The sequence below is a fragment of the Rhinoraja longicauda genome, chromosome 8 (assembly GCF_053455715.1).
Source record: "Rhinoraja longicauda isolate Sanriku21f chromosome 8, sRhiLon1.1, whole genome shotgun sequence".
Lineage (NCBI taxonomy): Eukaryota > Metazoa > Chordata > Chondrichthyes > Rajiformes > Arhynchobatidae > Rhinoraja > Rhinoraja longicauda.
Genome location: NC_135960.1, coordinates 3,286,251 through 3,302,483, shown reverse-complemented (window position 1 = coordinate 3,302,483; position 16,233 = coordinate 3,286,251). Strand labels below are relative to the sequence as shown.

The 16,233-nt window shown below is 48.2% G+C and overlaps 1 protein-coding gene across 1 annotated transcript in view; it reads right to left on the bottom strand.

Annotated features, from left to right (window-relative positions):
- nhej1 (nonhomologous end-joining factor 1) overlaps positions 1-16,233 on the bottom strand; it is a 248,085-nt gene that overhangs the window by 203,547 nt on the left and 28,305 nt on the right. Inside the window, exon 4 of the mRNA XM_078404359.1 lies at positions 13,550-13,688. Coding sequence (XP_078260485.1) covers positions 13,550-13,688 — 139 coding nt within the window. The remainder of the gene's footprint in view (positions 1-13,549; positions 13,689-16,233) is intronic.

The following is a 16,233-nucleotide window of genomic DNA, read 5'->3' as shown; positions in this document are numbered from 1 at the left end:
AATCCATCCAGTGATTTGGCTTCCACTGCCCTCTGTGGCAGAGAATTCCACAAATTCACAACTCTCTGGGTGAAGAAGTTTGTTCTCACCTCAGTTTAAAATGGCCTCCCCTTTATTCTAAGACTGTGGCACCGATTGTGGACGATCGGCCGCGATCACAATGAATGGCGGTGCTGGCTCGAAGGGCCGAATGGCCTCCCCCATGCACCTATTTTCCATCTTTCTATGTGCTGAAAACCCCTCCTCGGACGTCAGGTTTTCGAAGTCCCGGCGGCGAAGAATGGAAAAAGAAATCAACACCGTTTTATTTTGCAACCCAAAACCGGGCGATTTTCTCATTTTATTTAGCAACCCAAAACAGTAAAGTCACACAGACCCTGTGAACCTAATCCCCTAGTCTCTTCTGTGGGTCTTGGATCATATTCTGATTAAAAAATTCAACTTGACTGACACAAAGATCAACATTATACCGCGCGTACTCCTGCAAGCTGCACTAACAAGCACCAACCATCGCTCATTGTAAACACCTTGCCGATCCAAGGTCAACAATTCCTCGCCGAAATCCTTTGATTTCCATGCCCTCTGTGACACACATCGTCTTAACTCCATAAACCTAATCCCAGTTTTTTTTCCCCCCCAAAAAATTAAATTTTGAGCGAAAAGAAAAAAGAAAATTTCTTCCACATAAAAATCCAACCTGACTCGACAGAAAAATCAACACGTCCCACGCAGTTTGAAAAGAAACGATATTACTCCGAGCGCTCGCGGGCAAATATTTTCCCTGTAAACACGAAGGATTCTCCATCTGAATAGTTCTGAACTGGACCGTCCAGAAAAAACATGCTAAAACAACGTGTTTGCCTCAAACCGGGAAAGAAACAAGGACGGTTCATCGCACAAAAGAATGTACACAGAGGCCTGTTTCCACACCTCATTTAGTTTAGTTTTAGAGATACGGCGCGGAAACAGGCCCTTCGGCCCACCGAGTCCGTGCCGACCAACGAGGAAGCGGTTGTTCCTGTACCGTGCGCTTTCAAGCTTCTCTATCTTCTGTCCAACCAGAGAGGGAATGACCGTGGTGAGAATGGTCCTTGATTACATTGGCTGCTTTTCCAGGGCAGAATGTACATAGAGTCAATAGTGGGGAGTCTGGACTGCGTGATGGACTGGGCTACATTCACGACTCTCCGTAATGTCTTGTGGTCTTGGGCAGAGGTGTACCTAAACCAAGCTGTGATGAATCCCAAAAGGATGCTTTCGATGATACATTTGTAGACGTTGGTAAGAGTTCAGAGTCGTAGTGTCATCCAACAGGCCCTTCAGCCCAACTCATCCATGCCGGCCAAGATATCTAAGCATATCACTTTAGATAGTTCCTCTGTCCCTCTCTTCCCCTCCTCCTTCCCAGATCTCCCTCTATCTTCCTGTCTCCACCTATATCCTTCCTTTGTCCCACCCCCCTGACATCAGTCTGAAGAAGGGTCTCGACCCGAAATGTCACCCATTCCTTCTCTCCCTAGATGCTGCCTGACCTGCTGAGTTACTCCAGAATTTTGTGAATAAATACCTTCGATTTGTACCAGCATCTGCAGTTATTTTCTTATATTTTCTTATACAAGATAATTAAGCTAGTCCGGTTTGGCAATAGACAATAGACAATAGGTGCAGGAATAGGCCATTCGGCCTTTCGAGCCAGCACCGCCATTCAATGTGATCATGGCTGATCATTCTCAATCAGTACCCCGTTCCTGCTTTCTCCCCATACCCCCTGACTCCGCTATCCTTAAGAGCTCTATCTAGCTCTCTCTTGAATGTATTCAGAGAATTGGCCTCCACTGCCCTCTGAGGCAGAGAATTCCACAGATTCACAACTCTCTGACTAAAAAAGTTTTTCCTCATCTCTGTTCTAAATGGCCTACCCCTTATTCTTAAACTGTGGCCCCTGGTTCTGGACTTCCCCAACATTGGGAACATGTTTCCTGCCTCTAACATGTCCAACCCCTTAATAATCTTATACGTTTCGATAAGATCCCCTCTCATCCTTCTAAATTCCAGTGTATACAAACCTAGTCGCTCCAGTCTTTCAACATATGACAGTCCCGCCATTCCGGGAATTAACCTAGTAAACCTACGCTGCACGCCCTCAATAGCAAGAATATCCTTCCTCAAATTTGGATACCAAAACTGCACACAGTACTCCAGGTGCGGTCTCACTAGGGCCCTGTACAACTGCAGAAGGACCTCTTTGTTCCTATACTCAACTCCTCTTGTTATGAATGCCAACATTCCATTGCCCGTGTTTGGCCCATACCCATCACCAATGCCCCGTACACTGTAACATAACATCATCCCATCAGAATACTTTCCTTAGCGTCTCTCCAGAGATTCAAGAGAATTCTACCAGTAACAGTCCGCACACAACAAATTTCCACAACCAGAAATATTTACAATAGCCAGATACTTTTCTAAGTGGTTTAGTTTAGAGATACAGCGCGGAAACAGGCCCTTCGGCCCAACGAGTCCGCACTGACCAGCGATCCCCGCACGCTAACACAATCCTACACACAACTAGGGACAATTTACATTTATACCAATTAATCTACAAACCTGTACGTCTTTGGAATGTGGGAGGAAACCCAAGATCTCTGAGAAAACCCAGGTCTCGGGGAGAACGTACAGACTTTCTACAGCTTTCTAAGCTTTCCAAAGAGGTAGATGGGAGGTCAGGACTGCTCTCTAGTTGGTGAGAGGAAGATTCAGTTGCCTCATGTTCATTAGTGATAGGAGCAGAATTAGGTCATTCGACCCATCGTCTACTCCGCCATTCAATCATGGCTGATCTATCTTTCCTTCTTAACCCCATTCTCCTGCCCTCTCCCCATAACCCCTGACACCTGTACTAATCAAGCATCTATCTATCTCTGCCTCCACAGCCTTCTGTGGCAATGATTTCTACAGATTCACCACCCTGATTGAAGAAATTCCTCGTTGTCTCCTTCCTCAAGGAACGGTTATGACCTCTGGTAATAGAGGCTATGACCTCTGGTCCTAGACTCTCCCACTAGTGGAAATATCCACTCCACATCCACTCTATCCAAGCCTCTCACCATTCGGCAAGTTTGCCTGGTTGCCTGATGACAGCTGGGAAGAAACTGTCCCTGAGTCTTGGAGGTGTGTGTTTTCAAACCTCTATCCTGTACGCACAGGAGTTTAGAAGAATGAGGGGGGATCTCATTGAAACGTACAGAATGGTGAAAGACTTGGATAGAGTGGATGTGGAGAGGATGTTTCCACTGGTGGGAGAGTCTAGGACTAGAGGTCACAGCCTCAGAATTAAAGGACGTTCTTTTAGGAAGGAGATGAGGAGTAATATCTTTAGTCAGAGGGTGGTGAATCTGTGGAACTCTTTGTCACAGAAGGCAGTAGAGGCCAAGTCAGTGGATATATTTAACGTACAGATAGATAGAGAGATATATCAGCCATGATTGAATGGCGGAGTAGACTTGATGGACCGAATGGCCTAATTCTGCTTATGAAGTGTCCTGTGAAAAAAGGAGGCTTGCTTGCAGATTCCATCGAAGGATTTTATGTGTAAAATAACCAATCTGTGTCCACAACATAGAAAGTAGAACAGTAGACTTGATGGGCCGAATGTCCTAATTATGCTCCTGTAAACTTATGATGTTTAGTTTAGTTTAGTTTAGAGATACAGCGCGGAAACAGGCCCTTTCGGCCCACCGGGTCCGCGCCGACCAGCGATCCCCACACATTAACACTATCCTACACCCACCCGGGACAATTCTTACATTTACCAAGCCAATTAACCTACAAACCTGTACGCGCTTGGAGTGTGGGAGGAAACCGAAGATCTCGTACAAAACCCACGCAGGTCACGGGGGGAACGTACACAAACTCCGTACAGACGGCGCCCGTAGTCGGGATCGAACCCGGGTCTCCGGCGCTGCAAGCGCTGGAAGCACTGGAATTTAGAAGGATCAGAGGGGATCTTATCGAAACGTATAAGATTATTAAGGGGTTGGACATGTTAGAGGCAGGAAACATGTTCCCAATGTTGGGGGAGTCCAGAACAAGGGGCCACAGTTTAAGAATAAGGGGTAGGCCATTTGGAACTGAGATGAGGAAAAACCTTTTCAGTCAGAGTTGTGAATCTATGGAATTCTCTACCTCAGAAGGCAGTGGAGGCCAATTCTCTAAATGCATTCAAGAGAGAGCTAGATAGAGCTCTTAAGGGTAGCGGAGTCAGGGGGGTACGGGGAGAAGGCAGGAACGGGGTACTGATTGAGAATGATCAGCCATGATCACATTGAATTGACGGGCCGAATGGCCTCCTCCTGCACCTATTGTCTATTGTCTGTTGTAAGGCAGCAGCTCTACCGTGCCGCCCCATGTTATCATCTAATACCTCTTGCACTGGTGGGAGAGGGGAGGAGAGGGAGAGGGCCAAGGGGTTGTATGAGGACAAGCGGTAAGCAGTACTCCCTGGTGGGGATCGAACCTTGCCATCTCACAGCAGGGGAGAAAGTTCCCACCAGGCTCACTTACGACACTAATCCAATGTCCGGCGAGACAAAGCCAGTTTGATCGCCGTCCGGTCACCAACGTGCCGAGTTCACAAGTGGGGGGGGGGGGTTTATTTTTCCAAACGGGAGCATTCTCCAGCATTCCTCGCGTCAGAAGCTACAAAGAACTCTCGACGGTGAGAAAAAGCCACTCGGCATTTAAACAAAAATACAGACGCAGATTTAAAAACCGCCAGAAAGACAGGGACAACAAATAAAGGGATGTGAAGTATAATCGCAACTGTTACGGTTTAATAGATGTATTTTTAAAAGAAGAGGTGTTGGTCACACCAGATTTCCTCCCTTATAGGAGCTTTATCCCTTGAAACTACCGCTGAAACATTATATACAGTGAACTCTCGTTTTAATGGACCTCTTTACAACGGAGAGTGTAGAAAGGAGCTACAGATTCCTCTTCTCCCATCGGGCAAAATGTAAAGAAGTGTGAAAACGCACACCTCCAGATTCAGGGACGTCTATTCCTGCGTTTTCTCTCTGTCTACAACTGGTACAAATTTGCCACGATAATCTAGTGATGAAGATACAAGAGCCTGCAGATTCTGTAATCTGCAGCAAACTACAATGTGGTGGAGGTTTAGGTTTAGGTGCATCATTGTCGGATGTACCGAGGTACAGTGAAAAGCTTTGTTTCGCATGCTATCCCAACAGATCCGATATAAGAAGGGCCTCGACCCAAAACGACACCCATTCCTTCTGTCCAGAGATGCTGCCTGACCCGCTGAGTTACTCCAGCATTTGGCGTCTGTCTTCGGTGTAAGCCAGCATCTGCAGTTCCCCTCCTACACAGGCGTCTTGTCTGTGCATGCCTTTTGGAAGCTGCGACTTCAGCAGACTTAGCCCTAAACTCTGGAATTCAGTCTGTTTTCTCACAAAATATTACTTAAGATTTAATGTTCCTCTGTGAACATGCTTTCTCGCCGCCTCCCCTACTGTCTTCCACAGTGGCCGGGGTGTCAGATATTGTTTGAAAGTCAATCTGCTGCTGTAAAAGTACTCGATAGAAGCAAGTGACTGGTGAGTGGGCATTCTCCACCCTCATAACCCACATGTAAATGTGTCTCTGTGGTTGCACACTGGGTCAAATATCCTTGGCACTCGATGAGTCGGTCTTCACATATCAGCACTTCAGCCAAGTCTTCAAGAGATGTTTGCTTAATTGAATTTTTTTTTTCTCTCTCTCTCAAAGACATAACAACAAAACAACTAAACCCAACCGAGTGCCAAAGACCAGGGATGATATTTATTTTAAGGAGCTGCACCAACATTTTATTACTTTTCCGTGTGTAATGGAGCCGTTCGAAATTCTTAAACGATGTTTGATAAATGAGGTGAGGCGGTTCTGACTGTTGGTCAGGTCAGCGGAGACTCAAGATAATTGGCGAAAGAGCCGGACAGAGAGATTTGTTGTAATCAGAATGCGCTGCCTGGCGAGAGATTAATTCAGATTCATTAATAACTTTCATAAGGAATTCAGGGATATGGGGACAGAGCAAGCAAGAGGTAGCGTTTAATAGATTGATTAAATTATTAATTGAGGATTTGAGTATAGGAGTCAAGAGGACCTTCTGAGGATTTGAGTCGAGGAGTAGAGAAACCTGGTGAGGCCACGTCTGGAGTATTGTGTGCAGTTTTGGTCTCCTAAATGGAGGAAGGACGTCCTTGCTATTGAGGCAGTGCAGCGTAGGTTCACCAGGTTAATCCCCGGGATGGCGGGACTGTCATATGAGGAAAGACTGGAAAGACTGGGCTTGTATTCATTCACTGGAGTTTAGAAGGATGAGAGGGGATCTTATAGAGACGTATAAAATTATAAAAAGACTGGACAAGCAGGAAAAATGTACCCAATGTTGGGGGAGTCCAGAACCAGGGGCCACACAGTCTAAGAATGAAGGGGAGGCCATTGAAAACTGAGGTGAGAAGAAACTTTTTCACCCAGAGAGTTGTGAATTTGTGGAATTCTCTGCCACAGAAGGTAGTGGAGGCCGATTCACTGGATGAATTTAAAAGAGAGTTAGATAAAGCTCTCGGGGCTAGCGGAATCAAGGGATGTGGGGAGAAGGCAGGCACGGGTTACTGATTGTGGATGATCCGCCATGATCACAATGAATGGGGGTGCTGGCTCGAAGGGCCAAATGGCCTCCTCCTGCACCTATTTTCTGTTCTACGTTTCTATGACCCAGCATTGAAATATCTTGTATTGAACGAATTGTAGTGAATTGAAAGATACAGCTTGGAAACAGGCCCTTCGATCGGCACACCGAGCCCCCTCCAACCTTCCATCAGCCATTGGCACTATATTTCTCGGTTATCCCACGATATTACGTATCCACTCCCCACACACCAGGGGTCAATTTACAGAGGGACAATTAACCTGCAAAAACCCACACGTCTTTGGGATGACAGAGGGAACTGAAGCTCCCAGAGGAAACCCACGCGGGCATAGGGAGAACGTGCAAACTCCACCCAGACAGTGGCTGGCACGGAGACGCAGCAGTAGAGTTGCTGCCTCACAGCGCCAGAGACCCGGGTTCGATCCTGACCAGGGGTGCTGTCTGTACGGAGTTTGCACGTTCTCCCCGTGACCTGCGCGGGTTTTCTCCGGGAGCTCCTGTTTCCTAGATAGAGCTCTTAAGGATAGCGGAGTCAGGGGGTATGGGGAGAAAGCAGGATCGGGGTACTGATTGAGAATGATCAGCCATGATCACATTGCATGGCGGTGCTGGCTCGAAGGGCCGAATGGCCTACTCCTGCACCTATTGTCTATTGTCTATTGTCCTCCCACACTCCAAAGACGTGCAGGTTTGTAGGCTACTTGGATTGGTAAAATTGTAATGTAGTGTTAGCGTGCGGAGATCGCAGGTCGGCGCGGACCCGGTGGGTCGAAGGGCCTGTTTCCACGCCGTATCTCTGAACTAAACTGAACTGAACTAAAGAGAAGTTCAAAAGAGTATAAGAAAATAACTGCAGATGCTGGTACAAATCGAAGGTAATTATTCACAAAATGCTGGAGTAACTCAGCAGGTCAGGTAGCATCTCAGGAGAGAAGGAATGGGTGACGTTTCGAGGCGAGAAGAAGAAGGGTCTCGACCCGAAACGTCACCCATTCCTTCTCTCCTGAGTTCAAAAGATTAGTTCAGTTTAGTTTATTGTCACATGTTCTGAGGTATAGTGAAAGGCCTTTGTTGCGTGCTGACCAGTCAGCGGAAAGATTACAACGAAGCCATCCTCAATGTACAGATACATGATGAAAGGAATAGCGTGAATAATGTTTAGTGCAAGATAAAGTCCTGAAAAGTCTGATTAAAGATAGTCCGAGCATCTACAATGAGGTAGATGGTAGCTCAGGACCGCTGTCTGGTTGTGGTAGGATGGTTCAGTTGCCTGATAACAGCCGGGAAGAAATCTGAAAGGCTAGAAGGGCCAAGTGGCCTCATCCTGCACCTATTGTCTATTGTCTAAAACTTTGATAACGGAGAAATAGTGTAGGGGTGATCGTTGGTCATCACAGACTCGGTGGGCCAAAGGGCCTGTTTCCACACTGTATCTCTAAACTAAACTAAACTATATTTCCTCCCACACTCCAAGGATGTACAGATTTGCAGGTTAGTTGGCATAGTGTAATTGTAAATTGTTCCCAGTGCGTACATTAGTGTTAATATGCGGGGATTGCTGGTTCACAATTCTCAAGTAATAGGAGTAGAATTAGGCCATTCAGCCCATCAAGTCTGCTCCGCCATTCAATCACGGCTGATCTCTGCCTCCTAATCCCATTTTCCAGACTTCCCTCAATAACCCTTGACACCCATTTTAATCAAGAATTTATTTATCTCTGCCTTAAAAAATATCCACAGACTTGCCCTCTGTGGCAATGAGTTCCACAGATTAATGTTTTAGTTTAGTTTAGTTTAGAGACACAGCGCGAAAACAGGCCCTTCGGCCCACCGGGTCCGTGCCGACCAGCGATCCCTGCACACTAACACTATCCTACACACTCTAGGGACAGTTTTAACATTTATACCAAGCCAGTTAACCTACAAACCTGTACGTCTTTGGAGTGTGGGAGGAAACCGAAGATCTCGGAGAAAACCCAGGCAGGTCACGGGGAGAACGGACAAACACCGTACAGACAGACCCGTAGTCGGGATCGAACCCGGGTCTCCGGCGCTGCATTCGCTGTAAGGCAGCAACTCTACCGCTGCGCCACCGTTAACTACCCTCTGACTGAAGTTCCTCCTCACCTCCTTTCTAAAAGAGCGCCCTTTAATTCTGAGGCTGTGCCCTCTGGTCCTAGACTCTCCCACCAGTGGAAACATCCTCTCCACATCCACTCTATCCAAGTCTTTCACTATTCTGTAAGTTTCAATGAGGTCCCCCCTCAACCTTCTATGTTTGCACTAGTGGGAGAGTCTAGGACCAGAGGTCGTAGCCTCAGAATTAAAGGATGTTCTTTTAGGAAGGAGATGAGGAGGAATTTCTTTAGTCAGAGGGTGGTGAATCTGTGGAATTCTTTGCCACAGAAGGCTCACCTTATGCTAACCCACTCATGCCTGGGATCATTCTTGTAAACCTCCTCTGGACCCTCTCCAGAGTCAGCACGCCCTTCCTCATACATGGGGCCCAAATTTGCTGGTTGGCGTGGTCTCGGTGGGGCCGAAGGACCTGTTTACACACTGTATCTCTAAACTAAACTATATTCTGCACTCTGTATATTTTCCTTGCGTGATGCAAGTATCCTGTACACCAGGCACCTGTCAGTTTGATATAAAATTTGGTGGTAAAGGTTTGTTGATGCAGGTTTGAAACTTAAATGGCTTCGTTAAATAAAAGTTGTAAATTGTCCCTTGTGTATAGGGTCGTGCTAGTGTACAAGGTCGAACACCGGTCGGCGCGTACCTGGTGGGCCGAAGTGCATGTTTCCGCGATGTATCTCTAAAGTTTAATATGGCGAATCAACAGAGTAAAACTAAATGGGGCGAACGTGGGGAGTTGGAACTAAGTGGACAGCCTTAAGACAGTAAGAAATGTATGCTTTATAATGACCGACTCTTTAGCTTAGTGTAGAGATACTGCAGGGAAAACAGGCTCTTCAGTCCACTCCGACCAGCGATCCCCGCACACTAACACTATCCTACACACACTAGGGACGATTCACAATTATACCAAGCCAATTAACCTACAAACCTGTAGGGTAAGAAAATAACCGCAGATGCTGGTACAAATCGAAGGTATTTATTTCACAAAATGCTGGAGTAACTCAGCAGGTCAGGCAGCATCTCGGGAGAGAAGGAATGGGTGACGTTTCGGGTCGAGACCCTTCTTCAGACTGAAGAAAGGTCTCGACCCGAAACTTCACCCATTCCTTCTAGACCTAAGAAAAGACCTACAGGTTTGTATTTCACAAAATGCTGGAGTAACTCAGCAGGTCAGGCAGCATCTCAGGAGAGAAGGAATGGGTGACGTTTCGAAGAAGGGTCTCGACCCGAAACGTCACCCATTCTTTCTCTCCTGAGATGCTGCTGAGTTACTCCAGTATTTTGTGAAATACAAACCTGTAGGTCTTTTTTTCATAATACAAAATGTTTTTATTCAAACACAAATACAGCGTAGTAACAAAATCAAGACTGCCATTGGCAGTTGACAAACAAACAGTTAACAAATTAAAATATCATATTCATAATCATAACACCGGGTGGCGCCACCAGCACCGGCTGTCTCGCCAACAGTCTGTCCTTTCTACTGTTTTTTATTATTTTAAGTATGTGTTAAAAGTATGTGTTTAGTGTTCCTTGGTTTGTTATATGTGCGGGTGGGGGTGGGGAGTTGGGGGAAACTTTTGTTCAATCTCTTACCTCGACGGAGATGCGATTTTTCTCCGTGTGGTATCTCCGTCCCCACTGCGGCCTAACATCGAGGAGTTGGCGGCCTTTCCTGGAGACCGACCGGCCCGGCGCTTCATGCCGCGGGCGTGGCGCAGCGCGGACTTTAACGTCGCGGAGCTGCGATCCTTTGCCGAGGATCGACCGCGGAGAGCTCCGACCGCGGGGCCTGTGGACTTTAACACCGTGAAGCCCACGGTTGATGGTCAGAAGAGGCCGACTCGGGAGCTCCGTGCCGCGAGAGAGTTTCAACCGTCCCGACGCAGGAGTTTCGATCGCCCCGACGCGAGGGCCTCGGACAGTCGGCAGCGGCGACTGCGGACGGTTCAACAGCCCCGACCGCGGGTGAACAAAGAGGAAGTTGATGGAACTTTATTACATTCCATCACAGTGAGGAATGTGGAATCCGCTGTGGTGGATGTTTATGTTAAACTTTATTTTATGTGGCTGTTGCTTTTTACTTAGTACGGCTGTATGGTGACTCAAATTTCACTGTACAGTACCTTAATTGGTACATGTGACAATAAATTGATCTTGAAATCTTAATCTTGAAATCTTAATCATAATAGTACTTAATTAGCCAAGTATGTTTTGCTACATACGAGGAACTAGATTTGCCATGCGGTCATACCGATAAAGAGCAAAAAGACACCCAAATACATTTTTACCATGACCATCCACCACAGTGACTCCCCCACATGCCTCACTGTGATGGAAGGCAAAACAAAAGTTCAAGCTTCTTCCCTTTGTTCTCCCGCGGTCGGGGCACTCGAACCCTCCGTTGTCGGGACGATCTTGGCTCCCGCAGCCGGCGGTTGATCCCTCCTCGTCGGGGCGATCAAGCTCCCGCATCGGGGGGATCTCAGCTCCCCCGCACCGGGCGATCGGACCCCGGATCGGGGCTGGTCGAACCTTGTGTGGCTTGGAGCTTCACGACATCAGTCGCTACCCGAGACTGCGAGCTCCACGACGTTGAAATCCGCAGGCCGTGCGGTTGGAGCGTCGATCCCAGGCAAGGGACCGCAGGCTCCGATGGTAAGTCCACGGCCCCGCGGTGGGGCTCAAAGTCAGTCCCGGGCAAGGCCGCCAGCTCCACGATGTTAGACTGGAGATACGATCCGGAAAAAAAAAATCGCATCTCCGACAAGGTAAGAGATGTTTAGTGACGAACTGTTTAGCTTAGTGTTGAGATACAGCGGAGAAAACAGGCTCTTCGGCCCCACCACCTCCCCCACCCCCCACATAAACCAATCCAGAGAACATTACCACAAACCTTTAAAACACAGTAAAAATAACAAAAAAGACGAAAAGACAGACCGGCTGTTGGCGAGGCTGCCATCGCTGACAGCGCCACCCGGTGTTAGCGACTTTATCTACAATACACTCGACCCACCCCCCGCAGCGACCAGCGTTCGCGGAAGGCCTCCAGAGTAAACCTGCATGTCTTGGGAGTGTGGGAGTAAACCGGGGAACCCAGAGAAAACCCACGCAGGTCACGCTGAGGATGTACGAACTCCGCACAGACGGCACCCGTGGTCAGGATCGGACTCAGGTCTCTGGCGCTGTAAGGCAGCAACTCTACCGATACGCCACCGTGCCGCCCCAGTTAGTTTAGTTTATTTATCACAGTGAAAAGGTACAGTGAAAAGGTACAGTGAAAAGCTATCCAGTCAAAGAAAAGAGTGTACATGACTGGAATCAAACTGTCCACCGTGAACGGATAAAGGATAAAGAGTACGACACATAGTGCAAGGTATCGTCTGATTAAAGATAGTTTAAAGGTCATAATAGGAGCAGAATTAGGCCATTCGGCCCATCAAGTCTACTCCGCCATTCAATCATGGCTGATCCACCTCTCCCCCCTCACCCCATTCTCCTGCCTTCCCTCGATAACCGCTGACACCGTACTAATCAATAGTCAATAGTCGTTTATTTGTCACATGCACATAAATGTGTAGTGAAATGAAAAATTACCCGCAGTTCAGCAATAAGACCAATAAGAATAGAATCTATCTATCTCCGCCTTAAAAATATCCATTGACTTGGCCTCCACAGCCTTCTGTGGCAATGAAATCTACAGATTCGCCACCCTCTGACCTAAGAAATTCCCCCTCATCTCTTTCCAAAAGGAACATCCTTTATTTTGGAGGCTGTGACTTCCGGTCCTAGGCTCTCCGCATCCACGCTATCCAAGCCTTTCACTATTTGAAAGGACTCCAATGAGGTTTAGATGGGGCATTGTGGTTTGCATAGATAAGTTGGGTTGAATGGCCCGTTGCCCCACTTGTCTATGCGAAGCAAAATGCCCCATCTAATGGCCCGTTAATCCCCATCTAATGGGCCCCATCTAATGCCCTATCTAATGACCCATCTAATGGGCCCCATCTAATGCCCTATCTAATGACCCATCTAAAGGGCCCCATCTAATGGGCCCCATCTAATGGGCCCCATCTAATGGGCCCCATCTAATGGGCCCCAACTAATGGGCCCCAACTAATGGCTCATCTAATGGGCCCCACCTAATGGCCCATCTAATGGCCCCTAGGTTTACTAGGTTAATTCCCGGAATGGCGGGACTGTCATATGGTGAAAGACTGGAGCGACTAGGCTTGTATACACTGGAATTTAGAAGGATGAGAGGAGATCTTATCAAAACGTATAAGATTATTAAGGGGTTGGACACGTTAGAGGCAGGAAACATGTTCCCAATGTTGAGGGAGTCCAGAACAAGGGGCCACAGTTTAAGAATAAGGGGTAGGCCATTTAGAACGGAGATGAGGAAAAACTTTTTCAGTCAGAGAGTTGTGAATCTGTGGAATTCTCTGCCTCAGAAGGCAGTGGAGGCCAATTCTCTGAACGCATTCAAGAGAGAGCTAGATAGAGCTCTTAAGGATCTCGGAGTCAGGGGGTATGGGGAGAAGGCAGGAACGGGGTACTGATTGAGAATGATCAGCCATGATCACATTGAATGGCGATGCTGGCTCGAAGGGCCGAGTGGCCTCCTCCTGCACTTATTGTCTATCTGAATGGCGCGTTGCCCTGCCGCCCGTGGATGAAGGATGAAGCGCTTACCACGACTGAGCAGGGCCCCGCTCTCCTTGTAGTCCAGAATCTCTGCATCCTTCCTCTGCAAGAGCTGCATGAGGTCCCTGGTCTGCCTGTGTAGAGCCTGCATCATGGCCAGCAGTGGGCAGATCATGTGGCGGGACACCTGCAAAATGGAGCCAATGGTCAGTTTTACCGTCAGTGTGTGGGAAGGAACTGCAGACGCTGCGTTTAAACGCAAGACAGACACGATAAAAAGGCCGGAGTAACTCGGCGGGTCGGGGCAGCGTCTCCGGAGAGAAGGAATGGGCGACGTTTCGGGTCGAGACGAAGGTGGAACTCAACCCGAAACGTCGCCCATTCCTTCTCTCCGGAGATGCTGCCTGACCCGCTGACAATAGACAATAGGTGCCATTCGGCCCTTTGAGCCAGCACCGCCATTCAATGTGATCATGGCTGATCATTCTCAATCAGTACCCCGTTCCTGCCTTCCTACTAGGTTACTAGGTTAATTCCCGGAATGGCGGGACTATCATATGTTGAAAGACTGGAGCGACTAGGCTTGTATACACTGGAATTTAGAAGGATGAGAGGAGATCTTAATACAATACAATACAATACAATACAATATATCTTTATTGTCATTGTACCCAGGGGTACAACGAGATTGGGAATGCGCCTCCCATACGATGCACTAATTTAGGTAATTTAGACAGCAGCAACCCAACGAAACGAACAGTTGTAACAGTTTTGGACAGGGTAAAGTGCAAGTTGATCTATGCGTTGTGGCCATCCGGCTCAGCAGGACCGGTTCATAGCAGCTATGGCCCTGGGGATGAAGCTGTTCCTGAGTCTGGAGGTGCGGGCATAGAAGGCCTTGTATCGTCTGCCCGATGGAAGGAGTTCGAACAGACTGTTGCAGGGGTGTGAAGAGTCTTTGTGGATGCTGGTGGCTTTTCTGAGGCATCGTGTGTTGTAGATGCCCTCCAAGTCTGGTAGCTGTGTTCCGAAGATAGAGCTCTTAAGGATAGCGGAGTCAGGGGGTATGGGGAGAAGGCAGGAACGGGGTACAGATTGAGAATGATCAGCCATGATCACATTGAATGGCGGTGCTGGCTCGAAGGGCCAAATGGCCTCCTCCTGCACCTATTGTCTATTCTCCCCGTACCCCCTGACTCCGCTATCCTTAAGAGCTCTATCTAGCTCTCTCTGAGTTACTCCAGCGCTTTGTGTCTGACTTAGGATTAGAATCGGGTTCATTATTGCCTACTGTGCCGAGGTACAGTGAAAAGCTTCGTTGAGCACGTCATCCAACAGACCAGTCTGAAGAAGGGTCTCGACCCAAAATGCCACGCGTCCCTTCTCCCCCGAGATGCTGCCTGACCCGCTGAGTTACTCCAGCATTTTGTGTCCGCCTGGATAAGACAGGTTTGGAGGGATATGGGCCAAACGTGGGCAGATGGGTCGAGTGTTGATGGGACAGGTTGGCCAGCGTGGGCAGGTTGGGTCGAAGGGCCTGTGAGCGAGCTGTATCACTCAATGGCTGAAAGAGAGGAGCAGTGTACAGCAGGCATCTAGCTCTGCAGGTCCAGCATAGTGAACGACTTTGTGTGACGCCCGGAATTTCCCAAGGATTGAAGTGCAGGAATTTCAGACACTGTAAAATGAAATTGTCCGCAGACATGCACTTGAAAAATATATAAATATGAACTGAGGTGGAGCCTTACCACAGCCTGGTGATTGGTATCAGAATGAATAACTGTGAGGTTTGCAGCTGTAAATAAATTGAGGTTACTGAAAGCGTCTCAAAATCAAATGGGACAAAGTTTCACATTTTTCAGTATTTGGTGACTTCAGTGGCAGGTTCATTAAAAACCAACATTGGGTGCCGCCAGCTGTTGGATGTGGTCGGAGTAACTTCTGGCCAGCGATGGACGCACGAGTCTGAAGGCAGCCAGTGGTGCGAGACGCCTCTGTGTTGGGGCGTTGCCAGGGGCTACACTCCACCACCAAACACCCTCAACCTTGGCCAACGCTGTCGGCCGAGGCTCGGCGAGCTAAACCCTCACCCCAAGGCACAATCTTGTGGCTTCGAGCCCTCCGTTTCACACAGCCCAGGGCAAAATCAGCCAAGGACCGGGTTTCCCGGTGCTGGTGTCTGAGGGGCGCGCTGCGCTGCCCGGAAAGTGGGAGGCTGATGCCTTTCAGAGTCAGACGGCGAGTCGTGGGCGGCAGGGCGGCCCAGCGGGTAGAGCCGCTGCCTCACGGCGCCAGAGACCCCGGTTCAATCCGGGCCTCGAGTGCCGTCTGTGTGCAGTGCAGTGTGATGGAGTGCAGCTTAGTTTAGCTTAGCTTAGTTTGGGGTAGGTTGGTTTGGTGTAGTGTAGTGTAGACTAGTGTAGTGTAGCGTAGCGTAGTGTAGATTAGTGTAGTGTAGTGTAGACTAGTGTAGTGTAGACTAGTGTAGTGTAGACTAGTGTAGTGTAGACTAGTGTAGTGTAGACTAGTGTAGTGTAGACTAGTGTAGTGTAGACTAGTGTAGTGTAGACTAGTGTAGTGTAGACTAGTGTAGTGTAGACTAGTGTAGTGTAGACTAGTGTAGTGTAGACTAGTGTAGTGTAGACTAGTGTAGTGTAGACTAGTGTAGTGTAGTGTAGACTAGTGTAGTGTAGTGTAGTGTAGTGTAGACTAGTGTAGTGTAGTGTAGACTA